The sequence below is a fragment of the Phalaenopsis equestris genome, unplaced genomic scaffold, assembly GCF_001263595.1.
Source record: "Phalaenopsis equestris unplaced genomic scaffold, ASM126359v1 Scaffold001238, whole genome shotgun sequence".
Classification (NCBI taxonomy): domain Eukaryota; kingdom Viridiplantae; phylum Streptophyta; class Magnoliopsida; order Asparagales; family Orchidaceae; genus Phalaenopsis; species Phalaenopsis equestris.
This window is the reverse complement of record NW_018165677.1, coordinates 57,061-77,380: the sequence shown is the minus strand read 5'-3', so window position 1 is coordinate 77,380 and position 20,320 is coordinate 57,061. Positions and strand designations below refer to the sequence as shown.

The 20,320-nt window shown below is 33.2% G+C and overlaps 1 protein-coding gene across 3 annotated transcripts in view; it reads left to right on the top strand.

The window, feature by feature from the left end:
- LOC110033618 (U3 small nucleolar RNA-associated protein 25) overlaps positions 1 to 10,138 on the top strand; it is a 110,801-nt gene extending 100,663 nt beyond the window's left edge. For 2 of the 3 annotated variants that reach the window (XM_020737654.1, XM_020737655.1), the window contains 5 exons: positions 614 to 708; positions 874 to 979; positions 1,229 to 1,291; positions 1,372 to 1,443; positions 9,345 to 9,733. In XM_020737654.1, the coding sequence (XP_020593313.1) occupies positions 614 to 708; positions 874 to 979; positions 1,229 to 1,291; positions 1,372 to 1,443; positions 9,345 to 9,419 (411 nt within the window). In that variant the 3' untranslated portion in view covers positions 9,420 to 9,733. Of the gene's footprint in view, positions 1 to 613; positions 709 to 873; positions 980 to 1,228; positions 1,292 to 1,371; positions 1,444 to 9,344; positions 9,734 to 9,900 lie in introns of those variants that run through there. The other variant, XR_002294967.1, reaches the window with a different exon arrangement.
- Positions 10,139 to 20,320: the final 10,182 nt, after the last annotated feature.

Below are 20,320 nucleotides of genomic sequence, written 5' to 3'. Positions count from 1 at the left end.
GGAGCCCTTCCCCCTAAGAAACCTTCTAAAGGGTTCTTAATCAGAGCATGGATCTCTCACTAATGCAAGGTTTGGGGCGGGGTTTATGCATGCAATCTTACTATTACTTTTACTAAGAGATTGCTTAAAACTTGGACCTCCATCTTCTCGTAATTCTTTTTTTTTTCTAAGTTTTATGGTTGGGGCTATTTTCAAATCTCAAAGGTCATATGGAGATTCTTTTCCCCTAAATTTAGAAAAAGCTTTCTCTATTGATTTATTAGATTTCTAGAACTATGAACATCTATTTTCATTTTCAGAAAATGCAACTGTGAAGTTATAATGATGAGAGCCCAAGTGTCCTTTAAAATCATCTTATATTGTACTTCAGACCTTACACACCTTTACCTCCTAGATCTTGTTTTTCATCTTCTTGACATGTGAATTCTCTTTTAATTAAAGGGAACATACAATTAAGAGTAGCATTTTCTGTGTCAGAATATTTCTCTTTAAGAAGATTTTGACTATTTGTGACAACACGAATGTTTCTCATGTTTACATTGTAGACCTGTGCATTTGTTGTCATTTACTCTCTTATTATTTCAATGCTTATGGCATGATTATTTTTTGTCAGGGTGGCACTTTGGTATTTATTAGTTCTTACTTTGAATTTGTGCGGATACGAAACTTCTTAAAATCTCAGAATGCTTCCTTTTGTTTGCTTGGCGAGTAAGTCAATTTTCAACTTTTTATATCTTTTAGTCTTTTATAAGTTAGGTTACAAACTTCTAGAATCTCTTATGTCATATTATTGATTTTGTCAAATCTATCTATAGAAATTGAATTTTTTGTTTGATAATTTTCTTCTTATTATTGTTTTCATTTTTGTTTTAGGTACACCAAACAAAGTGATGTGTCCCGCTCACGCCTTTGGTTTTTTGAAGGAAAGCGAAAGATCATGCTTTACACTGAAAGAGCTCATTTTTACCACAGATATAAGGTTCTTTTTGCAGCTTAGCAATTTATTATATTATATTTTTAATGATTTCTGATTCATTCATTGTCCATGATGTTAACGCACATTCAGTCAGATTAGACTTCAAATTGTGGCTAAGGACAATATGTTACTTCTCGTTAGGGGTCGCATTTCTGTTTTGATAACCAATAATCTGTGGAAGTGTAGCGTTGTTATTGATTATATTCTTGTGATGTTTATGTGACTATTTTAATTAAATTTTATTTAATGCAGATTCGTGGAATAACGAATTTGATTATCTATTCTCTTCCAGAAAGGAAAGAGTTTTATCCTGAGGTTACCTGATAACTCTTTTTTGAATTTTTTCTTTGTTCGTTCTATGTGGAAGACATCTAATTTTTACTTTGTGCTTACAGATCCTAAATATGCTTGAAGGATCAAAAAATATGTCATGCAGTGTGCTTTTTTCACGTTTTGATCTTTTCAGGGTAAGCTATATTGTTTGATTCTGAGTAGCATGTGCATTTTTTTTAGCAAAATTTACATACATTCTGCGCAATTCTTATGTATTTACATATCTAACTCCTAAAGTTTGATATTTGCATTTATTACACTTTGGTGTCATAAACTTACGCATAAACAGGTGTATTTCATTTTTAAAAATTTAATAATGGTGGTATTTTTATGTGATATTAAAATTTTAGGAGTTATATATATAAATATGAAAGTTTTAAGTGTTATATATATATAAATTCATAAGAATTATGTGGTATTTATGTAAATGTCTCTTCTTTTAATCTATAAAGATTATAGTCATTATTTAAGAATTTTCTTAAAAACCATTTTACTTTATTACCAGCTATTTTGACAATTTTTTTATATTATTCGTACCAACTACATGAGGATAGGCGTGTAGATATTATTTTTCTTTAGATTTTAATTGTTTTGAGACATAGCAATCATTTCTTTGTTCCTCGATGATAAGCACATCCTGGTTCTTTTAATGATGTATTATTAAAAATATAATTTTTTTTGCACAATTGTCGTATGCCCTTTTTTTAGTTCTTAAATACTACTAACAATTTTCGTCCATTCAAATCGTATCAATTTAGATAAAGGCTATGCTATCTTTGAGATTCCCTTAACGAACTTTTTGCAGTATATAGCTAAACCTAGAAAAGTATGAAACTGTGTAATATTCTTTGGTTTAGATTATTTTAATAATTTTTTCATCTTTTAAGGATTTATTAAATGTCTTAGCCTCTTATTATGTACCCAAATATTGTGACATTTTTAGCCAAAATTCACATTTTAAAAGCTAGTAAATAATTGATTCTTATCAATAATTTTAAAACTATTCTTATATATTCAACGTGATTTCCCTTAGTTTTAGAATATATTAAAAATATCAACAATGAATATGATTACAACTTTGATTATATAGCTTCAAATTTTATGCATTTGAATATTTCTTGTCATTTAAATATTTGCATTTAGATACTTGATAATGCATAATTTTTTTGACAATCAAGTGGCATATATTCTATGAACATAACATGAGTTTATCTAGAATTGACGATCAAATGCAAAGTACTAGATGTTTTGAATTTATCGAGACCCCAAAATGCTACTCTTAACTAAAGTTTACATTGTAAAAATTTTGCAAACAAGTGATTTTTCCTCAACAATTTATAAATCATTTTCTAATCTTTAGCGTGATTTTTATTAATCTTAAAATATATTAAAATAGCTTCAATGAATATAATTACAATTTGTTATATAACTTAAAATTTTATTCATTTGAGTTATAGTTCGACATGTAAGTATTAGCATTTAGATAATTATGCATAATAAATTTTTGGAGAATCAAAAGTCTTAAATTCTATCTATATATTCTAAAGTTATTTCGAACTGATGATCAAACGCAAAATACTAGACTTTTTGACAGCATTATTTGTCATTAGTATGTTCAATATGAAAAAATTCTATAAGCATTCATATGGAAACTCAATATAGTTGTAGAAATGTGCAAACATTTGACCTTTGAGTAATTTTCTCCTCATATTAGAGATTTTCCATTATAAATATTATGTTAACACCACGATGGATTTCCTCCACCTGCCCACTTTGAAACCTTGATCTTTGGTATACAGCCTAATAAAACATCAAAGTCCTCAGTTGAATGGAATTTTTATCTTAATTACAAATCTCTGTCAGTTAATCTCAAGATAATATTTTTACCTCAAGAATTTTGTTCTCATTTAAAGCTTTTAAACCTGTGAAGAACTCGCTTTATAGAGGAAACTGTGAAAAGTTAAGTTTTCGGCCTCTAACTGTGGAAATTTAGGAAAAGGGATCAGTCTCCCTTCCATGGTAGGTCAGCCGGTCATCAAAGGATTGGGGGGAAACAACTTTGGAAAGTCCTTGATTAGTCTTTCCTATTATGTTTTTTGTTTATATTAGAATTATTCACTTCACATATTTCTATTAGATATTTTTTGCTATGATTGTAAATTAGGAGTGCATTGGTTCCTCTACATATATAATCTTATGTTACAATAATGAAGCTAAGCTATTATTTTTCTTTCCTAAGCCGGTTTTTCTTCATTGTATCAGAGTGTGGGAACAAACCCTAGCTTCTTCTAGCCATTGGAACACCTCCAATAGCTGTCGGAATCCCTTCAGCCGGCTGCAGAAGTCGACTGCAGACCCTCCTCTGCTCTTCTCTGCAGCTGGAACTTTCCGGGTAGCCTTCCTCTGTTCATCTTTGTTGCCAGATTCTCCCTTTAAGCCCCTCTCCTGTTCATTTTTGCCACCAGAATCTTTCTAGCGGCAGAACCTCCTTCGTTGGATTCTTCCTGCTGCCCCCTTCTCCTGACTATTCTTTTCCAGCAGCACCCACATGTCCTCTCTTCCTTTAGCAGCAACGACAACAGCCACCGAACTTCTGTTCCTGCAACAGCCCTAAATACTCATAGGCTTTATGACCAAGTATGGGATGAAAGCGATTAGTTCTTCTTGGGAGATTAGTTATGAATCAGAGTTCAGGAATTCTATCTAAACGGCTCTTGAACTCTCTACATATATCACAAATCATAAACTCAATGGACATAACTTTTTCCAAGTCGTGTCTATGTACATGTGTGGGAAAGGAAAGGAGGAACATCTCACGGAAGAGAACGGAGTTCCTAAGTTCATTTATCCTAACCATCGCATATGGAAGATTCAGGACCATATGATCATGTATTGGCTAATCAAACCAATGACCACTTAAATGGAAGAGGATTTTTTGCTCTATAAATCTGTCAAAGACATCTGTGAGTCTGCAAGTAAATTTTATTCCAGCACCAAGAATATTACATATTTGTTTGAGATCGAGACCAAACTTCATGATCTTCGTCAAGAAGAGCTTAGTGTTACTCAATATTTCAACACCTTGATAAAGTATTGGCTGTAACTAGATATGTAGAGATTTATGTGTGGAAACTTCCACATAAGGATGTGAATCAAGCCGACTCGAGCTCGACTTGATAAGTTGCTCATGAACTGAATGAGCTAACAGGTCAAGCTCAAGCTAGCCTCGACTCAACTCGTTAGTTCGTGAGTCGATTTGTTTATAAAATATACTCAAAAACTTGAGAAATTTATATTTAAAATATTAAAAACGATTAAAAAAATTTGTATTCTATATTAAATGATTATTTTATTATTACTCTCATAATTGCTCATTCTATTTGTCATTTTATTATATCATTACCTTAAATTATTATTATTTTCTATTTTTTTAATAAACAAGCTGGCTTGCGAGTTGGCTCGAACTAGTAGACTTAAACTCGAGCTCGAGTTTGAACTCAAACTCACTAAAATTAATCAATCTCAAGCTCAAGCCGAGGGTGGCTCGAGCTCAACTCAACTTCTTTACACCCATAGTTTCACATGATGTCGTGATGTTCAAGTCCATCATCAAGAAGAGAATAACTATCTAATTCCTGGTAGAACTAACAAATTAGATGAAATGAGAGGGAGGATCATGGGAATTAAGCATCTTCCAACTACTCGTGAAGCATTTGTTGAAGTTAAGGGAGTGGATGGTCAAAAGAAGTTGATGTTGACATGAAATGAGAGTTCATTAAGTGCTAAAAGCTTTGCTTTGTACGCCCATATTTCTTCCCATGATTCAAAACTCAAGAAGAGACATCCCACATGACACTATTACATGAAAATTGGGCATCTCAAAGATTAATGTTGGAAACTCTATGGAAAACCTTTAGATTGAAAACCTAAATTTGGAAAGAAAGTTTAACAGAGCAAACCTAATGATGCTGACAAATATTTATATGAACCATTCACCAAGGAACAACTTGAGGTATTGAAGAAACACCTTGAGGGTAATTTAGAACATGGTACCAGCCTCGTGACACACCAAGGTAATGTATCTTTCTCCCATCTCATCATTAATGGGAGATTTAGGTACCGTTTGGGGCAGCTAATTTACGTGTATCGCGTTTTCAAAACGCCGACGGATTATTTGGTTATTGCATTAGGTGGGCAATCCGGAAACGCACGGGCGAAATGGAAGTTATTTTCGAAGGATCGTGGCCGCGTGATTGACCCTGCGGCCCGCGTTCCTTTACAGATTATTACCCCACCGCCCTTTCGATCTTGAAACCATGTCCCTCTCTTTGCTTTAGCTTTACGATCGATCTTTCTCACCCGCGCCTCTCTTGCCCTTGGCATTGCCCTTCTCTCCCTTCTTATTCGGTGCTTCTATTACGTTTCTTTGTAAGTTCCTGCGATTTGTGGCTTTGTGTAATTATGCGGTTGTCGATGGAATCATAGCTTTCCCACGCAATTTTTGGCTCTCTATGTTAGAATTTTTTGCGAGATTTTACATATTGGTTCCCGAGATTTTTTCATCACAAGATTTTTTGCTTTCCCCATGCGATTCTCTGTGTTTGTTTGAGATTTTTTATTTGTCTTCTGCAGTATTCTGAATGGATTTCAAGTTGTTGATCTGATAAGCTGAGGGAACTACATATGATACTTTAGCTTGGGTTTTAGCAAGTTTCCATCTTCTATATGAGTTGGGATCTATATGTATCATTTTTGAATTATCGGACTTCTTAAGTAGTTGTTGAGGAGATCTTGTAGTTGGTGGCCTTTGCAAAGGCTTCTTAAGTAGTTGCATTACTGCACAGGGGCAGAATGATCATTTATCGACAATCAGCTGCAAATCAGTTGTTTTTCAATAACACAAATCAAACTGTCAACCAGCTTATCCAGATCAGCTGCTAATATGTAGCTTATCTTGATCAGTTGCTTATCAGCAGATTATCAGTAAGTTGCAGCTACCCCAAACAGATCCTCGGACATTGGATCATAAATTCAGGAGCTTCTAATCATATGACTGGAGACATTAATGCTCGAGTCAACTATCAAGAGAGTTCTATATCTAGAATTGTCAAACTTGCATATGGTTCACACAAAAATATTACTAGAGAAGGACATGTGGAACTTTTCCTCTATTTTATAGGTTCCACAGCAGTACTGTGATTTAATTTCAATTAGTTAGCTTACTCATGATAAACAATGTATAACTAAATTTCTTGCAAGCTTTTGTGAATTTCAGGTGATGGATTTGGGGATGATGATTAGTAGTGTTGAAATGCATCAAGGATCTCTAAAAAAAGTATCTTTCTAAACACACAATTGGTCCCACCTACATCCTTTTCTCAAGTCTATGAGTTTGTTAAGTTTGTGTCTGTCGAAAAAAAAGCCATGTTGTGGCATTGTTGTTGTAAATTCAGTGGATGATATATTTTTTTAAAATCAACCATATTCTCCTAAATATGATGTTCAAGAGGAGTGTGCAAATGAACATCAATTTTGGGATACATTTGATCACACCCAAACTACCTCGCAACCAACTTCTCTTCCCAATCCTCTTTCACTTAGCCCTCTTATCCTTGATGAGAATGTCCAACCAACCCAACTTGAAGTTCATAACAAAGAACTTCGTGTGTACACAATGAGAATGAAAAAAGTTGAGTAGGTGGAAGACAACTTGCAAAGACAGAATTGCTCAAATCAAAACCTGAGTTCACTCACTTGAAATTCGGGTAAGGAGTATAGTGCTCATGAGTTATTCCCTTCTCTTCTGGTGTTGATGACAATGAAAGTTGTACTAAATATTCAATTCAGGAATATGTAGTTTATGGAAAGCTATCCTCATCCTGTAAAGCATTTTTGTCTAACCTTGATTGTATACGGATTCTTAAATTCATTCATGAAGTTATTGAAAATTCAAAATGGAGGAAAACAGTTGAAGAGGAGATTCAAGTAGCAAAGTATGTCACATGGATCCTCAATAAACTTCTTTAGGATAACATGCCAATTGGATGCAAATGAACGTTTAACATCAAGTACAGAACTGATGGTGGTATTGAGAGATTCAAATTTAGCCTGGTTGCAAAAGGTTTCACGCAAGCCTTTGGGATTGACCATCAGGAGACCTTTGCACCAGTTGTCAAACTAAACACTATTCAGAGTTCTAATTTCAGTAGAAGTTAACAAGGAGTGGGGATTGCACCAACTTGATATAAAAAAAAATTTCTTAATGAGGATCTTGAAGAAAAAGCATACATGGAGATACAGCGGGACTCGAGAGTAATTCTAATAAACATCTAGTATCTATACTCAAGAAGTATCTCTATAAACTCAAGCAATCGCCATGGGCTGGAGAACTCACTGACTAAGGTCCCCGGTAGGATAGGAAACCTATTTATGAGAAAATCTGGTTACATGGAGCGGCAAGAAGCAAGTTGTTGTTGTTAGAAGCAATGCAGAATCAGAATATAGGGCACTCGCCTTAGGAATTTGGGAAGGAATCTGGATTCAAAAATTGTTAAGGGAATTGGGATGCATCTCCAATAGTCCTATATAGATATTTTGTGACAGTCAATCAACTATCAGTATTATCAAGAATCATGTGCATCATGACAGGTCCAAACTATTAAAATAGATAGACACTTTATTTCTGAAAATGTTAATGGCAAAATTATACAATTAAGCTACATTCCAACACACCAACAAGTTGTTGATGTCTTCACCAAAGTCTTTCCTTTAAGCACCTTCTTAGAGTTTGATATCAAGCTTGGCCTCTACAACATCTATGACTCCACTTACTGGAGAGTGTTAAAACTTAGGAAGGTATCGGCCTCCCTTCCGTGGTGGTTCGGCCGGTCATCAAAGGATTGGGGGTAAACAACTTTGGAAACTCCTTGATTAGCCTTGCCTATTTATGCTTTTTGTTTATATCAGAATTATTAACTTTTCATATTTAGATTAGATATTTTTGGTAAGATTGTAAATTAGGATGGGTTACTTCCTTTATATATATAACCTTATGTTAGAATACTGAAGCTAAGCTAGTAGTTTTCCTCCGTGAGCTTATTTTTCTTCACTAACCCTACTTTCCTTTTCCCCTCTTTTTGGTCATCTTCTTCTTCTTTTGCCATTATTTGTCTTTTCTTGGAGCTATACTGTTTATATATATATATATATATATATATATTAATCCTCCTAAAAGATTTCATGCTGAAGTCTTCAACAGCATTCACAATAGTAATGTTAATTAACATGAACTGAACCTGACTAAAAAAATTTGGGTTTAGGTTGACCTAATTAATTATTTATTCAGGTTCGAATCTTGACTCTTAATATGTTTAATTTTTATGGTTAGGTTCAGGTTGACCGTCAACGTAAAATAGACTCACTAATCCGAACTTAACATGAATTTGACCCAATGTTAAAAAAATTATGCAGGTTGTTTGGTTTGGGTGAGTTGGCTTGAAAATGGGTCGGGTTTGGATCAATCGAGATGAAAGCAGTCATGGTTCAATTTTTGACTAGTTTAATAAATGTTTTTGGTTTAGGTCATGCATCTGGTGAAATTCTGGTTAGACTTGTAACCCTAATTGACACACCTAATTTTTATTTATTTGCTGAAAAAATTGGAGTTCTCTTTTATTGCTACATTAACTTCATTTGTAAACAATAACATCATTAAATGAGCGTAGTTCTAATTATTTATTTTGTGGATTTAGTTTGTAACCGTTAGTGTACTTATATCTTTATAAGTACATCTATATATTAAAATGCTTGAAATGAAATATAAAATTTTATAAAATTGTTTTTCATCACTTTCCTAAAATGAAAAAGCTGAAGTATTTATGCTTTTCCTAGATTGCGTCACATAAGATTTGAAAAAATATATGATGTTACACTAGTTTTTCTTTTCTTAAACAATACACCGGTTTTCATATTCAACTGATGCTCTTCATGAATTTTTAGCGTCAGAACTTGCTGATAGTTGGCTTTTGTTTGTCAGCTCGAAAGAATTGTTGGAACTTCTGCTGCTAAGAGGATGAGCTCATCTGACAAAGCCACTTTTGTGTTTTGCTAATGAGATTCGGACAATCAAGATTTCAAAGTAATTGTTGAAGATGGTTGTGAGTTTGGAGATTTTTCTTATAGATGTCTCACATTCTGGTAACTAGCTATTGTACTTAGCTATAAAGTAATCTATTGGCTAGTTATGTCTCTCATTCCTTCCGCTCTTATATTTTATCATCAATTTTGAACTAGGATCTTTAGGCTTTTTATTCCCATGAGGTGCTAATGCCTTGCCAGTCATATTTTTGTAAACTACTCTTTGTGTTAATAGTCTTATGTTATTCTAAATTTTTTTTGGGGCGCATTGTCATTTCTAGTGTTATGTTACGTATATTTCTCGTGTTTGTGATGTTATTGTTATTCTGACTTAATTATCAAAAATGTGTTGGATTTTCTTGTAATGTTAAGACGATAAATAATCGTTACTCTACCGCGACGAATCTTGTAGCACACATCTCAAGTCTTTTGTTAGGCTATCTGATGGGTTTCAGGTGTGGTCTGCTAAAGTTGTACGTGTCACCTGGCGCAAATATTTGTGAAGTCTCGAAGCGCTCCATTGCATGACATGAGGGACGGAGGGGGAGAAGAAACTACAGATGTGGATGAAAACAATGGTGAGACTGAAAACAACAGTATATTATGCTATACCAAGCAGAAAAGCATATTAAAATGCTCATTTTCTTTTCTCAAATAATCTTTTGACAGGGTGGATTTCATTGTAATTTATAAATGAGATTTTTTTTTTTTTTTTTTTTTTTTTTTTTTTTAATATACCTGCTGAGGACTTAGCTTTATTAAACGTTTGATTTCTAACTTTGTTTGACTTGTTATGACATATAAGAGCATTAAGATAATCAAATCCAATTGCAATCTTGCTATATTGATACACTCAAAACAAAATCTGTTCTTTTATGATCATTGAGGGCTGTATGGCAACGTATTAGATTTAAGTTAGTACAATAAATTAGTAAATCCAGATTTTGTAAATCTTGGAAAAGATTGTATAGCAATTTATGTGAGGATTTAAAAATTTGGTATGCATGTTATAATAAAAAAATCATAGTTAAAATTCAATTATTTTATTATTATGATAAAACTTAAATATTTAATTTATTTGATTTAGTTTCAATTTTATTTCTAATTAAATATTCAATAAATAAATTAATTATTAGAACAATTTATTAAACTAATTACTTATCAAGCAATTATTTAGTGTCTATCAATTATTAATTTATTAAACATTAATTATATTAATTAAAAATGTGTTTTAAATTGATTAAATATTAAATAGTTTGAATTTTAAAATATATTATTTAATTAAATAATTATTAAATAAGTACAATATAAATTTATATAGTCCTTAATTAATTTAAGAATATATTAATTTAAAATTAATTATTAATTAATTAATTTAAAAATTAACTTAAAAAATCTAAATCGAAACAACAATCCCAAGATCTCATCTAGACCTGGTCATTGGCTGGATAACCCTACAGGCTCGCAAAACCCGCTTAGAATTGATAGACTTGGCTACAAAAAAAAATAAAAAATTAGCGGGTTTTTCCCGTCCGAACCCGTTTTGACTTAGTCAATGCTTAAATGAGCCCAACCCATGTTGTCCGGCCCACCCAATGGCTCAACCTTACAGGCATAGCTTGTGATTGCAAGTTTTCGAGTCAGTTAATTTTCTCCTTCTTTCTCTTCTTTATCTAGCCATAAATTTTGATTTTTATATTAATACCAATCAAATATTTCATATCACATAAAAGTATCACTTGTTAATATTTTAAAAAATGAAATACAACTTTCATGCAAAAATAAGATGGCAAATGTCTAAAAAATGAAGTCCACATGTTAGATATGTATAATTCAATAGAAATTGACGAGTGATATGTATGTATTTTTTGTTCGTATTTTATTCAACTTATTTATATTTTTATATCAAGATGTTCTCAGTTTAAAATTTTACATTTTTCATGTGTATACATTAGCTACTAATTCACGTAAACGTATAAGAAAATGTTTGTACCAATAAAATCAATTTAAAAATCTTGTAGTAGATTCTTTCAATCGTTCAAATAGTGTAATTTTTTTTTAAAATTTTAAATCAACAAATACGATTTGAAGGATAATATTAAAGATTTTATTAATTAATTATTTTTTAAAACTAATAAAAATACATAAGCAATTACTTAAAATTACAAACTTCTATTAATTTTTTTTAAAAATAATAATTTAGAGGCTCAATCAAGTTAAATCAAACTAAATTTATCTTGACCTAATTTTTTTTTCCTAATTAAGAGAAATGAGAATGGCCTTTGGTATGAAAAATTAATTTTTTTCAAGGCCCACCGACAGATCTTAGGCCAGCCCAATATAAAATTATAAATAAAAAACAGACTCGGGCCATATCCGGCCAGGGCAAGCGTGCAGGTGTAATCACATCTCCTCTCCTCTTCCCCCCATCTAAGAGCGCTTATTTCATCCGGAGACCGCAGGCAGTGCTGCAAGCGGAGTCGAATGCAAGCTCTCCACGTGGACTTCTGGGACCCACCACAGTAAAAGGTAAAATAAATTAATTAAGACAGGCGACCCGACCCGTCTGAAACCCGACCCGCCCAAGACGAGAAAAAGTTACTTTTTGTCTGTATAGAATCCCGCCAAAAAAGCCTTGATGTCCCACTTTATGCCTCCGCCAATCCAAAATAAGAGGATTCTGTCAAGTTGGTGCGTTGGATTTCTCCGGAGACGAAATGGGATCATTAAATAATGTGGAGAAGCTTAAATCAGAAGTGAGTTTGCTTTAGTTTAGGGTTTATTTTACTGTTGCATTGCATTGTTATGTGGGTTATAGCTGGTTTTTGTTAGTTGTTTTAATTTATAGTTAGCATGGTGTTATTTTTGGTGTTATGTTGGTGTTTAGATTTGTTATTTTAGTATATGTTTGAGGATTATTATAGTGCTAGAGCTGTGTTTTTTTTTAATGATTTTGTGTTGTATTATTGTCGTATTATTGTTGTTTTATTAAGGTGCTATGTGGTTTTATAGTTTAGTTTTTCTAGTGGTTTAGGGTGTAGTGTTATCGTTTAAAGTTTAGGAATTATTTTGTAATATTGGTGTCATTGTTGTATTTTTTTTTGTATTATTGTTGTCTTATTATCGTGTTATTGAGGTGTTATATGATGTTTAGATTTAGTTTTGCTATAGTGGTGTTATTGTTATGGTTTAGGGTTTAGGGATTGTGTTGTTCTAGTAATGTTATCTTTGTAATATTGTTGTATTATTCTCATGTTATTGTCGTGTTATGTAATACTATAGTTAAGTTTTTCTAGTGTTATAATTGTGTTATTGTCAGAACTTAGGGTGTAGTGTGTTATCGTTTAGAGTTTATGGATTGTATTGTCCTGATAGTGTTATTGTTGTATTACTTAGGTATTTTTGTCATGTTACTCAGGTGTTATGGATGTTATTATTTACTTTTTATAGTGTTACAGTGGTGTTATTGTTTAGGGATTGAATTATTATAGTGGTGTCAGTGTTGTACTATTGTGGTGATGTTATTGTATAGTTTTTGTGTATAGTTTTTGTATAGTTTTTGTAGTATTATGGTGATGTTATTGTATAGTTTTTGTATTGTTATTGTTTGCTTTATAACGATCTGACTATTTTTAAAATGGGGTGGTGATGTGCAGTGCAATGATTCAATCACAGAGACATTTCTTCGTAGTGTTGTGCACAATGATCAAGAAGCATATGAATGTTATTGTGCTTATGCACATCATGTAGCTTTTCTGTTAGAAAGGATCATAGCAATTATTGGCCAAACTCGAAGAAGATTAAACCTAAAGATTTTATTTGCGGAAAGGCTGACCACAAGAAGGAGTCAAACCTGACAGATACTGTGAAGTTTAGAAAAACTAACACGAGAACTGGATGCCAAGCCATGGTTAGATATGTCATTGATGTTGAAGGAAATTGGACTATTAAGAAATTCATTGAAAGCCATAACCACCCTCTTGTCGAAAGTAGTGATAAGTATCTTTTGCGTTCTAGCAGAAAGATAAGCGAGTTAAATGCAAATTTGCTTGACAGGAGCAGGGTTTAAAGCAACAAATGCATATAACTTTATGGCCACGGAGGTCGGGGGGTGGAGAACCCAGAATGTATGAAAAGAGATGCATACAATTTTATTCAAAGAGAAAGAAAGGAAAGAATAGAGCAAGAATATGTCAATGTACTAATACAGTTGTTCATGGAGAGGCAAGTTAAAGATACAATGTTTGCTTGAGATTTTGATACTGATGAGTGTGGCAGACTCACAAGTTTTTTTTGGAGCGACGGGTTATCCAGGTTTGATTATGATTGTTCTGGTGACGTAATAATTTTTAATACAAGTTATCGATTAAATAAGTATAATTTATGATGTGCTCCGTTCATGTGGGTGAACCACCATTCACAAAATGTCCTTTTTTGAGTGAGTTTTTTGTCTAATAAGACCATTAATTCTTTCAGTTGGTTATTCAAAACATTTATTTGAATAAAGGGTGACAAGTATCCAATGACGATTTTCACAGATCAAGATCAAGCGATGGCTCGAGCCATTGAAGATTGTCTCTCACAAACACGACACAGATTATGCCAATGGCATATATACAAGAAATTTCCTTCAAAAGTGCATTGTCCTTTGGGTGTCAAGAATGTGGGCGATCTCTTTTACAAATGCATGAGCAAGTGTGATACCGACGGGGAATTTGAAGAAATTTGGGCCACAATGATTGAGAAGGGGAACCTCCACAATAACATTTGGTTAGATGACATGTATAAGATCAGACATAAATGGTCCACAACCTTCAATAAAGAAATATTTGGCATGTGAATATTATCAACACAACGAAGTGAGTCAACAAAAAATATTTGTCACGGTGTTTCAAAGCCTACTAACTCTCTCGTGGATTGTTTTGTTGGTCTTGAAAATATTATGAAATCATGGCACCGGAATGAGAAGGATGAAGATTTCAAAAGAGATCAATCGGTCACTACGCCAGTGGTAAAAGGCAATCCATTTCTTAGGCAAGCTGTCACCTTTTATTCGAGAAAGCTTTACTCCGTGTTCCAGCAACAGTTATTAGATGGGCTTTATGGACTGGCAATTGAATGACTTCCAGAGAGTGACTTGGAATATATTGTAAGGAATTTGGATAACCAAGGAACAAACAAACACTAAACTGTGAAACTTGACAAAGTCAATTCCAAGCTCACTTGTACTTACAAAAAGTTTGAAATTATAGGGATATTATGTTCTCACTCACTTTATGTGCTTAATGTGACATAACACATGGGGAATATTCCCCATGTGTTATCGCGGTGTAACACATGGGGAATATCCCCATGTATTATACTACCGTTATATAACACATATATGTGTTATTCCGCCGTCACGGTATATAATAACACATTATTTATCGAAAATCTTGTGTTATACTTTAATTAAACCACATTATTTTTTAAATAATTGTGTTATACTGTAATATATACTTGTTATATTTAGAATACATATGTTATTACGAATTATTGACGCGTTATTTAGCAAAATTTAAGTGTTATACCGCAATATTATTGTGTTATTGTTCAAAATTCAAGTGTTATAACAAGTTCAAAATTCAATTTTATCATGTTATATGACTTTATAACTTGAAAATTTTAAAATTTAAGTGTTATATCGTAAAATAGTTACTTCTTAAAATACTCAAATATAAATAAAGTTCAAAATACAAAATACTCGTGTTATACTGGGATATATATACATTATATTGAGAATACATATGTTATAATTAATTATTGACTCGTTATTTTAAATTTTATCGTGTTATATGACCTTACAACCTGAAAATTTCAAAATTTAAGTGTTATATCATAAAATAATTACTTCTTAAAATATTCAAATATAAATAAAGTTCAAAAGATAAAATAATTGTCTTATACTGTGATATATATGGGATATATTACTTTATAACCTGTAATTTTAAAAATATAAGTGTTATACCGTAAAATTCAAGTGTTAAAGCGAAATATTGTTGCTCAAAATTTCAAAATTCAAGTGTCATAACGAATTATATGACTTCATAAACTATAAGCACAAATTTAACAGTAAGCAAATGGCGTAAACAAATTCACATATTTAACCATAAGCAACGTCAAGTGTAATAAAACCATAAACACATATTTAAGCGTTTAGATTTTTGGACCACATACAAATGGCGTAAGCAAATTCAATTCTAAACCTCTCCATGTCTTGTTGCCAGTTAAGATACGAGGTCCAATAAATATCTTCTAAATCTCCCCATGTCGCAGGTTTGGCTCTACCAAAACACTTTGTAGCATCCTTTGCAAACAGCTTCACCTGCAAATTTTATGAGATTGTTATTTTTGTGATATTGGATGTTATTAATGTGTAATATACTTACAACTTGGTGGACAACATTCTTATGCACGGTGTTGGGAAGAGAGTCATACAATTTCTATTTTTTTCAATTTCAGCTTCCCAACCAACAAAGTCCAATGGTCGTTATGAATTATAGGAAATAATATAATTTATGTTTCTTTTATATTGTCCTTCGTGATATGTTTCAAGAAAGCCATAAAAATATGGATAAATTAAACAATTGCAAATTACCCAATATTGCGACGTTACAAAGAGGCAAAACTTGTATAATTCGGGTGACCTGGCAACTCTTTCACGCAAAATGTCAGCAAAGACATCAACACGTTCATTTCCAAGCCACCCGTTTAGCAATACATCCTCAAAGTCGGGTCGATCAATTGCCCGCCCATAACCTTTATTTACAAGAAAATCATGTTTGCACATATAAGAGAGAGAGAATGTCATATTTGAAAATCAAATTATTGCGTAAAATCAAAACGACTGTCAAAAATTACTTACACCCCAGTGTGTGTAGCAATGCAGTCATCGATAACATCTTGCATCTCACGTGGTACTAATGATCTACCAAGATATTCTATGTACGATGCCGCAATATGAGGCTGCAGAATAAAAAAGCAAATTATGAACACTAACTAAAAAATTGAAATGTAAATGGATTATTTTTTTTTACCACTATTGTATGGCTCTCAGCAATGGAACTGGTGCTCCAACTAGTGATCATTATTGGTTTGCTTTGCATTCCCTGGTTAATTATAGAGGTTCCTAAACCACCGGGCGTCAACGCAATTGATTCAATATTTTCTTCAGCCTGAGCCAGAGTTGTCTCTGCCTCAAATGATACAACATCTGACACTATTAATGATTGAGGTTCTTGGAAAAAGGTTGTTCTGGATTTATTTCCGATTGATGGCCCTTGTGGGGTTCAGTAAAAACATCACGTTAAAACAAAAATACATAAGTTTTTAAACACTATAAAATAAGTTGTTTACCGTAAAGAGCACAATATCAAGAACATGATATGATGTTCGTTCAACTTCATGGGGTACCTCCTGTAGTATCGAATTCCCTGCTATAACATTGTCTTGAGCAGCATTTGTTTGATCTTGGGGTTCAATATCTACAATGGACGACACGATATGAACCTACCAAAAAAACAAAAAATCATTAAAACGTGCAATTAAGATAAAATTAACTACTGAAGGGAAAAAATGATAAACTAACCGTATGAGACAGATAACCAAGAAGATCCCGAGCAACAAGAACTTCAGCTGGCGCTTCATTGTGAACTGGTAAATTCACATTAATTCTGCTCCTTTTTTTTCTCATATATGGACCTACTCTTTCGGCGACTTATATGTTCTTTATCAGCTTTGGACTCTTCTAACCTCTTAACAATAGTTGTGAGGGTGGACAATGAATCTTCAACATTAGTTATTTGTTTATTCATGACAATCATAGTTCCTGCAAACTTAAACTTATCTGTTATTGAGATTTAAGTATCTCAAATATGTTCATTACCTCCCATTGCATGTGTTGCATTTGGGGTTACCTCGCTTCAAACAATTGTACCTACACCATGGGATTTGGGTGATGGCGGTCCAACTGAAGTTTCATGACGACCAATACGAGGAAGAGTCATAGCAGGGCTTGGTGGTCCATGATCAGGATTGGACAACAAGTTGAGCTCATCTTCCGTCAAGTTGATGAAGGTGTCGTTAACCTACAATATAAATCATAATGTTTTACTTATATTTAGTAAAGTAACATGGAAACTTACCCATATAAAATCTCATAACAAATCAACTTACTTACTTGGACATGATCGAGCACCCTAAAGGCTTCGTGAATTCGTGCTGCTATCCACTCATGAATTTTTGGCCATCTCAGCATTCGTGGTCTAGCATCAGGTGCAGTGGGAGTAAAGAGAGTTGTGTGCTAGAAGAACCAAATTTACAGATAACACATATCAAAAATCATTTTGTCATAATGCAAAAAAAAAAACAAAAATATTTAGTGAAAAGGAAAATTTTTAATTGTAGCAAATATGAACTTACAGATAAAAGAAGAACAAAACCACTTATGTAACCAAGTGACTGATTTTGCCTTATTTTAATTGCAACAAAGTTCATTTGATCGATCATATAATCACAGATAGCAGCAGGCCAGTTAAACGAAGAGAAGGTCTGTACATTCTCTCCAAATGCATAAAGACATGCAGGCACGCCAAAATTGCTCGAGGGAAAGAATAAATTTGTCAGTAAAAACTTAAGAAATAATTTCTCAAAAGGAGTGGAAGACTCTCCTGAAAACTTAGTCACATCTTCCTTTATTGCTCTCAAATCTACACTGTTTGTAGATCGTACACAAAAAAGTAAAAAAGCTGTATTCATTGTCTATCTAGATTGTGCGTGGAATTTTACCAACTTCCCACCCATCACAAAAGCTCTTCTTTCTTTATTCCATAATCCCATGATATGTAGAGTCAACATATTATCTTAAGGATAAGGAGACATGTCAAAAAACTGACTGACATTTATTTCTCTTAAAAAAGTCATTGTTTCCTCAGGTATCCTCAGGTACAATTCCTCAGGTACAATGTATCTAACAGTATCAGGTGCACTTCTCACTGTGGAAGGACGACATCTACAATTGAACGTTCTTGCGTTCATCTTCAAAAGAAAACATAAGGAAATATTATTTTATAGATAACAATCTTCATCCACAATTTTAAAAATGACTCAAGTGTTATTATTAGAAGTTTTTGCTATGTTACATATGTGTTATTGAAGTGTTACATATGTGTTATTTATGTGCTATTTATGTGTTATATGACTGCAATAGTTCAATTTTTGTGGTGTTACAAATGAGTTATTATGTGTTACTGCTGTGTTACGGTGGTGTTATCATTGTATTATTGTTGTGTTATAATGTGTTACTATTATGTTACTGTTGTGTTATTGTTGACCTCACTTTTGCTTGAGATTTAATTTTTCCTCTTTAGTAGTCTAAGGTCTAGTCATATAACTTTCCTGGTGATTATTCCTAGAAAACTATAAAATGAACCCTCACTATTAGAAACTCTAAACTCTTCTTTTCTCAACTTGAAGTTTCACATATTGGTCCTAACCTCTATCACTTAGTAGGTGGGGCCACTATAGGGGAGCTCAAGGGGAGTGCCCATAGGATTGCTTGGCCTTAGGGTTGACTCTGGGTGTTGGTCTTGAGTTGATACACATACTTTCACTCACTTGCACATTATACTTCCACTTACAACCCTAAACTCAAACTTTCCTTAAACCTTAAAAAAAATCATTTCAAATATCTCCAAGACTAATTTGGACCCATACTTTGAGCCCAATTTCAATCCAAGTCAAAAAGCACCAATTTTGACCATATGACCCAATCCTATCAAATTGAACCCCATAGCCTACTCAATTTGCCCCAATTTGAATCCAAAACTCTTTACAATATTCCCCCACATGAAATTGAAACTTCAATTGGCCTTGGTCAAGTCTCAATTTTACTCAAGTTCGACTGTGGACCAAAATCCTCAATTGGGCCTCAAATTAGCCATGTCTCCAAACGTCCCCAAATTGAACGTCATAACTCCATAATTCCCACTCTATTTTTATCCAAAACACTTCATAACAATCACCTACATCAAATTGAACCATCAATTGGGCCATTACTAAACTCTAGCCTAACCTAGCCGAACTTGAACCCAAAATGGACCCACCTCAATCTATAGTCCAAACCACTTCTTTACTCTTTTTGAAGTTCTGCATTTGGTTATTGACCTCTAGCACGTAGGAGGTTGAAACCGACATGAGGGAGCTCGAAAGGAGTCCCTATAAGACCCTTGAGCCCTAGGACTACCTTTTGCATGATTCGCACTTCCGCGCGCACAGACTTCACAGTTAGAATAGTCGACTCGTTTAGTTTTTGCGATTCGCATCGCTTGCGCCGTTATTTGTCAAAAACTTAAATAATTTTTTTAAAAAACAATCGATCATGGATCAAAATTTTGATGAAAATTGAATTTGACGTGTTTTTGACACGATCGTCGATGAGGTCGTCGGAACAACTCCGGATGTCAAAACGGATTGCGCTGGCACGTCTGGAACATCGACTTTGCTTAGGAAGGACGCCCACTTTGTCGTGGTTTGGTGCACAGACGAATATCGCATGAATTGGAGAATTTTAAATATTAAGTATTATAAAAAAATCCTTTTCTTTAATCCTAAGTCCCTAACCTAACTCACGCCTAGGGCTGTCAAAAAAGCTCATTGTTCGCGAACAGTTTGTATTCGGTTTGTCAATGAATTCGTGTTCGATTCGTTCGATAAGTAAACGAGACGAACGTGAACATTTTTTTTTTTCATTCGATTAGTTAAACGAACCAAACACGAACAATGATGCGTTCGTTCATGTTCGAATCATTATTGTTTAAAATATAAAATAATTTAATA